At 42.7% G+C, this 13,040-nt stretch overlaps 1 protein-coding gene across 4 annotated transcripts in view; it reads right to left on the minus strand.

The window, feature by feature from the left end:
* Positions 1-3,503: 3,503 nt before the first annotated feature.
* LOC109415218 (centrosomal protein of 162 kDa-like) overlaps positions 3,504-13,040 on the minus strand; it is a 107,584-nt gene continuing 98,047 nt past the window's right edge. For 3 of the 4 annotated variants that reach the window (XM_062844239.1, XM_062844241.1, XM_062844242.1), the window contains exon 6: positions 3,504-5,741. In XM_062844239.1, the coding sequence (XP_062700223.1) occupies positions 5,517-5,741 (225 nt within the window). In that variant the 3' untranslated portion in view covers positions 3,504-5,516. The other variant, XM_062844240.1, reaches the window with a different exon arrangement.

Below are 13,040 nucleotides of genomic sequence, written 5' to 3' on the forward strand. Positions count from 1 at the left end.
AACCGGCGAGAATTTTGACGATAATTTTGGTTTACACAAGTGTGCTCATTCTGCGAATGGAGTGACGTGAGGAAAGTCGGAGTCGTATATCGAGGTGAGAAATCTCGACTCGAATGAGGTGACTCTCCATTTGATTTACACGGCGATTCACTTCATTCGAGACGGTATTCCTCACTTCGATATACGACTCCGACTTTTCTCACGTCACTCCATTCGCAGAATGAGCACAAAGGAATCCGGGAAGAACTTGACTCTCGAGAAGATTTTGAGAGGGTTCCTGACGGGTATCGATCCGAATACTGGGTGAATCCCGTGAGGATTTTGAGACAAAAAAAATGACAAGTTGTGAAAAAAAGCTTTGAGAGCATTCTAACAAAAATTTTGAGAGGGTACTGTTGAGAAGTTTGAGATGCTTCAACAAGAAAACATGAGGTGAATTCAACGAGAACCCTGGAGGGATTTTGTTGAAGGCTCTGAAACACCCTGATAAGATCCCTGAAAGCATTCTGACAACAGTTTAGGTAGATTAGGACTCTGATTAGAATCCTGAATGCAATAATGAAAGAATTCTCAATGAATTCTGATTACGATTTTGTCGAAGATCCTGAGGGTTCTTAAAAAATCTACAGAAAATTCAGACAAGAATTTTGAGAAGGGTTTTGATGGTTATGAAAAGAAATCTGAGAAAATTCTCGTTGAAATCCGACAAACCTGAAAGAATTTTGACGAGAAATCTGTCGAAGATTCTGGGAAGGGTATTGACGGGTTTAAAAATAAATCTCATAAAGTTCTGACGAGACTACAGGGAGAATTTCAACGAGAATCTTGACAGAATCCTAATGAGATCCCAACAAGAATCTTGAGCGAATCCCAATGAGATCCTGATCAGTATCCTACGAGGATACTGATAGGAATCCTCTTGAGAATCATGAGAGAATTCTTATGAAAATCATGGAAGAATTCTGAAGAGGATTTTGTCGATACACCTCGTTCTTTTTTTACGTCCATGCTTGGCTAAGCAACAAAAAATTTTACCGCCAAGACAAAGAGAAAACTCAATATTTTTAAATTTTTCAAAACATCTCCGTGATTAGGAGAAGTGTACAAAAATATAAAAATGTCTATTTTGATTATAATTTTGGCAGTAGAATTTTATTTCGCTAAGCAAATAGTGGACGTAAAATAAGGTTTGGGTGTAATCCTGAGAGGATTCTGAAAAACATCAAGGTAGAATTCAAAGGGGGTTCTGAAAAAAAAAAAATCGAGAAACTTCTGGCGAGAATACTGAGAAAGTTCCCAATGAGAGGATTTCGACGAGAATCCTGAGCGGATCTCAACGAGGCTCCGGGACAAGAATCTTGACCGGTATCCTGGAAGGATTCTGATGAAAATCCTGGAAAGCTTCTGATGATAAATTGTCGGAATTCCTGAGTGGTCTGGTTCGTTGTCGAGCGGCCGTGAACGAAGCCGGGTTGAGAACATCCCACAAACTCATTCGTTTCAGACGACAAACGATGATGTGAGATAGCACTTTGTAGGCGACATTGAAAACGGCGATCGCTTGAAAGATCTCACATTCTAAATGGTTATTATTATTATGATAAGCTTTATTAGAGTTCTAAATGGTAACCATCAAGAAGAATTCTGCTGGGTTCAATGCTGCAGCATTACCGCCCACGCTCGCGGTGCGTTTTTCCCCTCCAAAATCGCTCTGCACTCCGTTGTACGTAACCAACGGTGCTCTCGGCTGCGTCGTTCATGATTGATTTTTTTTTGTACTCCAGCAGTCCTCTAGTACAGTCAGATGAATCTTGGCCGTTTTTCGTGATTCTGATTCTGGTCCATTTTGGGGATTCTGACAACAATCCTGACCATAATCATGGTAGGATCTCGACAATAAGATGACTTCAACGAGGATTCTAACAATAACTCTGAGAGGATTCTGACAAGAATACTAAAAAGAATCCTTAGAGAATTCTGAGAAAAGTTTGGCCAAAGACTCATCAAGAACCTTGGAATGATTTTGTTGCTAATCATGATAGAATCCTGAGAGCATTGTAACGAAACAGGTAAAATCCAAGGAATTCAGAAATAATTCGAACGAGAATCCTGAGAGGACTTTGACGATAATCCTGTACAGATCCCAAGAAAAACTCGACTCCTGAGAAGATTTTGATGAGAACTATGACAAGAGGATGCCAATATTACCAATGGGTAACTCGCTGAGACCGTCCCACTATTTACACCATGTCTTCAAAAATGTTTAAGGTGGCGATTTTCTGAAAGTCCACCGCCCCCCCCCCCCCCCAAGTAAGAAAAATGCATTTGGTTCATCAATTTGATGGACCCCCCGTTAGTTAGAGCCAAGCGATGGCAAAGACTGCCAGCTAAGCTAGCTGGTAGTGCAGACAGGGCACTGTTATCCTTCTGAATTCAGCTAGATTGAGGAGGTACTTTCCGAGCGTCTGTTCACCATGGAGGTACGGCTCAAACAGCGTCTGTTCTGGCATTCAGCGGCCGAGTATGAAATGCTCCTACAACGTAAACTATACCTTAGGTGGCAGCCCCCCCACGGTGAACAGGGGACCTTAGGCCAACAACCTACTGTTCTCGAAACCCAAAAGCCGTTACAGAAACCTAAAATGAAAGATTACGAACTGATTCTACGGCAACGACTTTTAGTGCGTATCAACGGACAAGACTTGGACCTGGGAATGTATTAACCCTAGTCCAGCAGGGTAAACTGGCACAACTAGCCAATGAGGCATGTACGGCTTGAAGCTTGACATTCTAGGACTGAGCGAAGTCCGTTGGGCGAACTTTAGAGAACACTTATTGTCGTCGGGTCAAATTCTGCTGTATTCTGGCCTACGAGTTGAACACGCTTCTCTCCACCGTGGCGTTGGTTTCCTGCTCAGCACTCACGTAGCAGATCAATACAGCGCCATCAAGAACGTTTTCATCTCCACCGTCGAGAATACTTTGAGTGAGCTACGCACATGAAGAAAGCAGTGGATCACAGATGATGCCAGGAGGAAGATAGAGGAGCGAAGAAACACCAAAGCCGCGATAGAGCGAGCGAATACACGAGGAGCCAAAGCCGTAACCCGTCAGCGGTATTCGGCTCTCCTTCTCGAGAAACGCTCATATAGACGAGACAAGAGCGTGGGCGGACTCCCTAGCCGACGAAGGCGAGAAAGCCGCAAATACCGGCGACGTTTGTCTCCTCTACGATGTTTCACGTCGCCTTAGTGGGACTAAGATGAATGCTACGATGCCCGTGAAAGACACATCTTTGCAGTTATTGATCGCTGACCAACTGAAATGCAGGTTTGAGCACTCGTCCAGGATGGAAATCTTTCCATTCGGCTCTCTGCACCACAATGAGTAAAAGTAAAGTAAGATTATTGCGACGAATTTTCGAAAAAAATATAAGTTTTTTTTTTGTATTAGAAGTAAGACCAACCATGTAAATTTCGGACAAAATAATTTGAGACAAACTGTTATTTTTAATCAGTACTATATTCGATAAAAATGTTCTTTTTCTCTCTCAAAACTATTGCCACCTGTAGGTACGCCAGAACTGGATGACTCCATCTTCCAGTCGAATTTGACGGTTTGAATTCAAAACTTTCAAAAAGAACTTCCGAAACAGCTGCAAACTAGGCAACGATAGATTGGTTTGTTCTAGAACGTTAAAACTATTGTCATTATTTGTTTGTTTTCGAATTGTTCATGCTAATAGGAAGAAACGAAAAACGGGAACGGCTAAGAGTGATGTTTGGAAAGTTCCTATTGAAGCGAAAACGGAACGGAACGGTTTTGCTGGCGCCTATTTATGTCTACCCATTTAATCGTGTGACAAATGCTACAATACCTAACAACTAATCTTACAAGCTAACGGACTGAATGGACGTATGAAGTTGATAAATTATATATTGCCAAGTATCTCTCTGGTAATCGCTAAACATCATTATCATTCTAATGGACTCTCCGATCTTACCTTTTCTCGACTTTTGACATCAAATTACACAGTTTAGTAGTACTTTATGAATTGGATTGCTGTCCGCCGGACGTGAATTGGATTCTCGTCCGTGTTTCCTTGTCATTTACGATCTACTACAGGCTCTCTAGACAATCACCTTAAAATAAATCTTTGGAATGGTTAATCGAAATCGAAAAGTAGATTTTTTGACGAACAAAAATAAGTAAATTCTAATGGCTATTCGACTATCAGATAAACTTCAACTCAAATAATTGACTCTTAAGAGCTAGCTAGAGTGTACTTGTGTGGGACTATTCGTGTTAGAGTTAATTGTTCAAATAGAATTGCATTCAATCACTGTTGTTGTAATACATAAAACACTAAAGTAGATTATCTTCGGTTTCGCTACATCATCATCATCATCATCGGTTAGCTACGGGAATAATATCTAATAATAACAATCTTAAGATTTTGGTTTGTTTGAGATCTACGGAGTACGGGACAGTAAGTTTAGGAACCCAACAATTGCCTAATGATAGTGGTTTTGTGGAGAGTATTCTGTTTAAAATTTAGGGTATCCAAAAGTAGTGATGTACCGAATAGTACTATTCGGCCTTCGGCCGAATACCGAATATTTCGAATTTTATTATTCGGCGAAACGAATATTCGGCCGTATATTCGGCCGAATAATCGGTCAGATATTCGGCCGATTTTCTTGTTAAAAATCTCGTGTAGTTATTGTAAAGGGCATCTTTGTTTTCAAGAAAGTAGAATTTGAAAGCCAGCATCTTCAGAAAAGTTTTAACATCTCAGAAAAAGTAACTTTTTGCAAATAAAATGCTTCGAAAATCCACTTCACAATTTACTAAATTCTTGATTTAGTGTGTTGTTGGTATGTTTAGTTATTACAGTGAGGATTCGCTCGTTGGGTCACGACTGCGCCCCGATTAGCGAATCGTGTTCGTTAGTTGGGGAAACTGACAACTGATCAAAATGCTCTAGACACAAGCAAGTGACGAGAAATACGTCACGGAACACTTACATACTTGCACAAACGTTCTGTATATAGGAGCTGCGATGCGACGGCGGTCAGACGTCAAACTCGTTTTGACATCGATTTTGACATTGACAGTGCTTTTTAGTTGGGTTTTGACCCAACCAGTGAACATTCAACTATCGAGACAGCCCATCTAACGAGCCGCCAACGAACGAATCGGGACTGTATTCGGCCTAATCGGTATATTCGGCCGAATAATACATTTAATATTCGGCTAAACGAATATTCGGCAAAATCGAAAATAAGCTGATATTCGGCCCGAATATTCGGCCGGCCGAATATTCGGTACATCACTATCCAAAAGAATAGCAGATAGTCGTTTGGCATAGTTTGAATTGATGGCCACAAATGGCCATTGATGGCCACTGAATGCCATTTGGCACAAACTTTATGCCAAACGACGTTATACCTTCTCTAGAATCACCCCTTCCAAAACCTACGATTTGTATAAAACCTCGTCCGTCTCACCTCGCTCTAGTTTCCTCCAACGGTGGCATTGTGGTGCTGTTGTGGCTGCGGGTTCACCAGGTTGTGGTTTTCCTCGTCGCCGATGGCGGTCGGATTGCCACCGGTGGCCGCAGCCGCCGCAGCCAAAGCACGAATGTGAACACCGTTCAACTTACCTCCCTTGCTGAGGGCCTCGACCAGCATGTGCAGCCGTTGTTCCCGCTCGCTGTGGCGCCGCTCCAGCGAGGTGACCTTAGGTCCGTGAAACGAGGAGGTGGTAAGCATACACATAAGAACAAAATTTTGTTGTTAAACGATTTGATCGAAAATGGATCAGATGGGTCACACTACATGCTACCAGGGACACGACGTCAACGTGACCGGTTATTACTGGTCTAATCAGGTACATTGGGGCATAGTTGCGCAAAAACTAAGGAAAAGCCACTCAAGATTTCATCTGCAAAACAAAAAATAATAAAATGATATGAGAAGATAATAAAAAGTGTTAGATCTAAGTTAGATACCTCGATATTTTTTTAGATTTAACTGCCGGGTAGGAGCCAAATACTCAAGATTAGAATGTAAAAATGGTTAATTCTACATACTTTCAACTTGAAGACCAGCAAGCCCATGCTGAGGGAGACTTATACAATTCCCGGTCAGTCCATGATCTTTTCGTAATGGAAATATTCTTGATTTCTTAGCTGAGGCACATACTCTGTTCCAGTTGGGTCGTAATGTCAATAAGAACAGAAAGAACAACCATTCGAAACCGCATAGTTGTCCCATGTTAGATTTTCACCAAGCATTTTGGTTTTTTATGTATATATAGCAGAGCAACTAGTAAAACGAATGGTTTTGTAACTAAGACTATCTCCACCAGTGCGTGATAAGATGTGCGCAAACCGTTTTCATTTCTGAGATCTATCCGTTTTCGCACCGCGCGTCCACATCATCGTTAGTAAAATACTACCTAATCTCCCGCTTGTTGGAAATAGTATTCCGTGGTCGGCGTTCGGTCAGAGTAGACTACGCGATTTTTGGATACTTTAAAGATATGCGAAGGAATTCGAAAACTCTGAACTTTTCGTCATTATTTTGATGCATATGTTTCGTTACATACAGGAACTATAGTATTTCCGACAAAAATGAACCACATTTGACATCACAAGTTTTCGCAGTGCATTTTCCCGAAATCGTTGAAAAACGGATGGTCCGGTCTGACTTAACGCCGACCACGTATCGTGAATAATAGCACACATCGAGGCAAAATGTCAACATCGTCCAATGTTATTGTTTTCGGTAGTACGGAATATCTTGTTCATCGAAAATGAATTCCTCAGTACTAGCTCTTCTTCTTAACGTCATTTTCATTCATTTATTTAGTTAACATCAAATTCATGATAATACTGAATCAACAATTTGCCGCCATAATACTCGATTTGCAGCCGCAGCTCTCCAACGTCGGTCACGCCCAACACTCGCCAGATCACGCTCCACCTGGTCCGCTCATCGTGCTCTCTGCGCTCCACGCCTTCTTGTACCAACCGGATTGTTAGCAAACACCAACTTTGCAGGGTTGTTGTCCGGCATTCTTGCAACATGCCCTGCCCATCGTATCCTTCCGGCTTTGGCCACTTTCTGGATGCTGGGTTCGCCGTAAAGTGCAGCGAGCTCGTGGTTCATCCTTCTCCGCCACACACCGTTCTCCTGCACCCCGCCGAAGATCGTCCTTAGCACCCGCTGCTCAAAAACTCCGAGTGCTTGCAGGTCCTCCTCGAGCATTGTCCATGTCTCGTGTCCGTAGAGAACCACCGGTCTTATTAACGTCTTGTACATGGTACATTTGGTGCGGGGGTGAATCTTTTTTGACCGCAGTTTCTTCTGGAGCCCATAGTAGGCACGACTTCCAATCATGATGCGCCTTCGTATTTCACGGCTCACGTTATTGTCAGCCGTTAGCAAGGAACCGAGGTAGACGAATTCTTCTACCACCTCGAAAGTATCCCAGCAATGTCCTAATTTATTACGCATTTGTAAGGTTCCACTACAAGATGTTAAACGTTAATATGCATTTGTAGTGCTCAATTATTTTTCGTAATAAAGGCGCCCAACGTCGGCACGGGTATTAGTAGGGCCCATTTTACTTTCGTAATTGTAATCGTAATCGTAACATTGCTGCCAAGGCTTGTCCTGTCTCGCTCAGTCCCACCTACTAGCATGTACTTTGTCTTAGCCGCATTCACCACCAGTCCGACCTTTGCTGCTTCGCGTTTCAGGCGGGTGTACAGTTCTGCCACCGTTCCAAATGTTCTAGCAATAATATCCATGTCATCCGCAAAACAGACAAATTGGACGGATTTCGTGAAGATCGTACCCCGGCTGTTGAGCCCGGCTCGTCGCATAACACCTTCCAGGGCGATGTTGAATAGTAGGCAGGAAAGTCCATCACCTTGTCGTAATCCCCGGCGAGATTCGAATAAACTGGATAGTTCACCCGAAATCCTTACGCTGTTCTGCACACCGTCCATCGTTGCTCTTATCAGTCTAGTCAGCTTCCCGGGAAAGCTGTTCTCGTCCATAATTTTCCATAGCTCTGCGCGGTCGGTACTGTCGTATGCCGCTTTGAAGTCGATGAACAGGTGATTCGTTGGGACCTGGTATTCACGGCATTTCTGGAGGATTTGCCGTACGGTGAAGATCTGGTCCGTTGTCGACTGGCCGTCGATGAAACCGGCTTGGTAGCTTCCCACGAACTCATTTACTTTAGGTTAAAGACGACAGAATATGATCTGGGATAGCACTTTGTAGGCAGCATTCAAAATAGTGATCGCCCTGAAGTTCTCACATTCCAAATGGTCGCCTTTCTTGTGAATGGGGCAGATTACCCCTTCCTTCCACTCCTCCGGTAGCTGTTCGGTTTCCCAGATTCTGACTATCAGCCGATGCAGACAGGTGGCCAACTTTTCTGGGCCCATCTTGATGAGTTCAGCTGCGATACCATCCTTACCAGCTGCTTTGTTGGTTTTGAGCTGGTGAATGGCATCCTTAACTTCCCTCAGCGTGGGAGTTGGTTCATTTCCGTCCTCCGCTGCACTGGCGTCGTCGTTCCTTCCGTTGCCGTGGGCTCCCGTGCCTACACACCAAATTTTGATTTTTCCATCCAGCAAAACTAATTGCTGGAACGTGATCAGCAAACTGTAGTTTACCGAAACTACAGTAATGATAGCTGAAGAGTCAGCAAAGTAAGAAATTGCTGAACGTCAGCAAAAGAGTTGTCAAACACTTAGCATTCCCCCCAAGCATTTTCCTTGACACATTTTGCGCGTTGCTGCCCGAGGCACCGTACAAGCAGAAAAACGAGAAAATCACCTGGAAAAGCTTTTATTTTCGTCGGGATTTACACTAGAGTTGATTGCACCACTTCAATTATGAACCTTTATCAAATTTACTTACCTCTGATTACAAAAAATCAAGCTCAAACAAACATTTTAATTAATTTTTATTTCGGCTGAAAAGTAAAAAAAAAAACAAAAAATTTCGGCCGTATTCGAGCTCGGACAAAGTTGCTGACCGACCAGCATAACAAGCTGTCAAAATGCATTACTGAAAAACCAGCAATAAATATTTTACTGGATGGATTACTGGTTTTACAGCATGTCAAAAACCAGCAAAATTTTGCTGGTTTCCAGCGAAATAAAAATAGTGTGTACGTTCTCCACGCCGTTCAGGTGCTGATCGAAGTGCTGCTTCCACCTTTCGATCACCTCACGTCCGTCCGTCAAGAGGCCTCCGTCTTTATCCCTGCATATTTCGGCATGGTCGCATAACACGCAAAAAAAAATCTCCTTAAAACATTCCAAAAGAATCTGGAGGAAACTCAGAAGGAATCCCTGAACGAATTTTCAGAAGATTTTCAGAAGGAACTCCTGGAGGAATCTTGAAAGGAAATCATAGATAAATTTCAAAAGAAATTCCGTGAGGAGTTCCTGGAGCAATACTAGATGGAACTTTTGGAGAAATCTTGAATAAACCCCTGGAAGAATCTCAGAAGGAGATATTTGTAGATTCTCAGAAGGAACTCCTAGTTCAATTTCTGAAGAAAACACGGAAGCAATTTTTAAAAGAATCCCGGAAGGAATTTCTGAAGAAATCCCGAAAATAACTTTTGGGGAATCCCGGAAGATTATCTGGAAATAACTCCTGGAGGAATCCTGGATGGAGTGAATGAAGGGATGCCGGAAAAAGTTCCTGGAGTAGCTCCGGGAAAAAATCCTGGATAAATTTTAGAAAGAAATCCTCGAGGAATCCCAGAAGAATCCAGGAAGGAATTCCTGAAGGAAGAAGCAACTCCTTGGATGGTTTTGAAAGAATGCCAAAGGGGTTTCCTGCAGAGATCTCGGAATGAATATCTGAGTGAATTCCTGAAAAAAACCAAGAAGGAACACCTGGAGAAATCCCGAAAGGAACTTCTTTAGGAAACAAAGAAATAAGTTTCGATGGAATCTCAAAAGAAATTCCGGTTAAAATCCCTGAAGAGATGTCCGAATAAACTGCTGGTGGAAGAAAGTGGAAGTAAACCTTGAAAGAACTCCTGAAGGAAACCATGGATAAACTTTTTGAACAATCTTAGAAAAAAAAAACTCCTGGAGAAACCTCAGAATGGACTTTTGGAGGAATCTAAGAAGGAACTCCGGAAGGAATTCTTGAAGGCATCGCTGAAGGAACCCCTGAAGGAATACAAGAAGGAGGAATTCTCGAATGGAATCCCAAAGGAAATTCTTGGAGAAATCCCAGAAGGAAGTGCTGGGGGAATTATTCTCCCCATAGGAGCAATTCTCAAAAATAGGAATCCCAAAAGAAACTCCTTGAGGAATTCCAAAATGAACAGTTGAAAGAATTTTAGAAGAAACTCTTGCAGAGTCCTTCGAATGTCGTGATGAATTTTATTCAAATTAAACCAAATTGATATTCTTAATAGATTTATTAGTGAGCAAACTAATATCTTCGGAAGAGCTCCTACACGGAACTACAAATCAACCCAAATTTAAGTTCTTTTGACGCAATCCCGCACCTCCGTGGAATTACTCAAATTTGCGTCAAACAGCGATAGTGGTCACTAGGTAGTTCTCGTTTGATCGCTGCAAAAATTTTCACCCAGTGGTAAGTTATTTTCACCCAGCGGAGGCCTTATGTGACGCAAATTTGGGTTTAGTCAAATTTGGCTTCTTCCACGGAGCCGCACGGATGTGTCGGTGCTTCTCTTTTCGTTTTTGACAACATTCGTGTGGGGAGAGGGAGAAAACAACCCAATGCTGAGTAAAAACTAAAAGCTGTTTAGCCAAATTTGAGTTTCTAGAACTGATTCGCTGGGTTTAAATATTTTTCAGTGTAGGCTAAAATGGTATTCGACTGTATTGGGATCATCAATTTCCTGTTCTCTTGATGTCGGCGATCTGAACCTGGCAGTCGGCATTGTTTTCTTGCTATTTTTTTTTTAATATTCTATAAACAAGGTAAAATTGAAATCAGAGTGTTATAAAGTTCGCATTATAATGTATTCACTGTATTACCCCTCTGGAGAACATCAGTGTCATTGACCACTTCCTCCGTATCTTTTGTGTCAAATAAAAGTCATTCGTGTGCAACAAAGCAAAGGTGAAGCACGTTGTTTTTCTCTGCTACGATTCCACTATTCCCGAAATTACAACAGTTGTCGACGAGGCGGGATAAATTTTGTTTGGAAATTAGTGGATGGAAAAATAGATTGCAGCCGAAAGTTTTGCGTGAAATTGGAGTTTCGGATCTGAGTTCGACGGACGAGGAGACGATTTTGAGAAGACTTCGAGTACTGTTCCGGAACGGCGGATTTTCCTTTTTCTGGTGTCGGTGCTGTGCCTTGGGGTCCAGTCAACCCTGCTTTGTATGCGAACATTACGCCCTGCGGTGGCCGGTGGTGCTGCTGATTGTTTGCTGTACGGATCGCCATCGCGCTGCTGTTGTCAAGTTGTTGCTGCTGCTGCTAAAGTTGGTGCTGCTGCTGAAGTTTGTGCTGCTGTAAAATCAAAATGACGAGTCCAGCTGGTGCTACTGCTGCTGGGGCTGGTGCTGCTGTCGCTGGGACTGGTGCTGTTGCTTTTCCATCCATGTTTACGATTGAGCCATTCGACAGGAACAAATCCAAGTGGTCAAGATGGGTCAAACGTTTTGAAGGAGCGTTGGATATATTTGATGTACCTCCTGCTAGTCGAAAGGCGATGCTTCTATATTACATGGGAGCCGAAACCTATAACCTGTTGTGCGATCATCTTGCTCCAGCTGAACCGGAAAACAAAACGTATCAGGACATCGTGAGGACATTGGAGAAGTTTTTCGATCCGGAACCTCTGGAAATGGTCGAACTTTGGAAGTTCCGATCAAGGCTGCAGAAGGAAGGAGAATCGGTAATGGATTTTGTCACGGCCCTTCAACGTGAATCGAAGCACTGTAACTTCGGCAATTATTTGGAGAAAGCGCTACGTAATCAACTCGTTTTCGGCCTACGAAATCAAAGGATCAAGACGAGGCTGATCGAAGAGAAAGCCCTTACTTTCGAAAAGGCGAAGGATATTGCTGTATCTATGGAAGCATCGGGTGAAGGTGTCGAGGTGCTTAACAGGAAAGTCCATGAGTTGAATCTAGTGCAGAAGGCTGGCAACCAAGGTCGGCGTCTAGTTTCGACAGAGCGACGGACGATTTCAAACGAATCAGGAACCACGGCTAAGGTAACTAACACCCCTACTAACAAGTGCTTCAGATGTGGAAGTGAGACACATTTGGCGAACCGATGCGTTCACAAGGACACCGTCTGCAACCATTGCAAAAAGAAAGGGCATCTGCAGCGAGTGTGTCTCAGCACCACATCTGGCACCCAATACGGTAAGAAGCTCGGTAAGAAGATGATGAAACAACAGACAAATCTGGTTGAGAATTATTCTGAACGTGATTCTGAATCAAGCTCGTTGGGCGATGAACCTAATGATATTTGCGTATTTGATGTATGCGAAATAAACGACGACAAACAGTACTCCAAAATTTACTTAAAACTTAAAACAGGAAATACCGTCATCAAGTTTGAAGTCGATAGTGGATCGCCAGTTACTTTAATGAGCATTGCAGATAAGAATAAGTATTTGAAACATATGTCATTACAGGAATCAAACATTGAGTTGCGAAGCTACTGCGGTAACAAAATACAGGTGCTCGGATTCGTTAACGTTAAAGTGCGATTGAATAACGTGATCAATGACTTGCGCTTGTTTGTGGTTGAAGGAAATAGACATCCCCTACTTGGTCGTGAATGGATGCATGCTCTTAAGCTTGACTGGAATGAGATAATGGGTTGTCGTGATTGCGTCGTTAACAAAGTGAGCTCTCATACTACTCCGCCGAAGCTGGTTGACGATTTGATAAAACAATTTCCCACCGTTTTTGATAATTCAGTAGGAAAAATGGAAAACATACAAGCTTCTCTCACGCTTAAACCAAACAGTAAACCTGTGTTCCTCAAGG

The sequence above is a fragment of the Aedes albopictus genome, chromosome 1 (genome assembly GCF_035046485.1).
Source record: "Aedes albopictus strain Foshan chromosome 1, AalbF5, whole genome shotgun sequence".
Taxonomy (NCBI): Eukaryota; Metazoa; Arthropoda; class Insecta; order Diptera; family Culicidae; genus Aedes; species Aedes albopictus.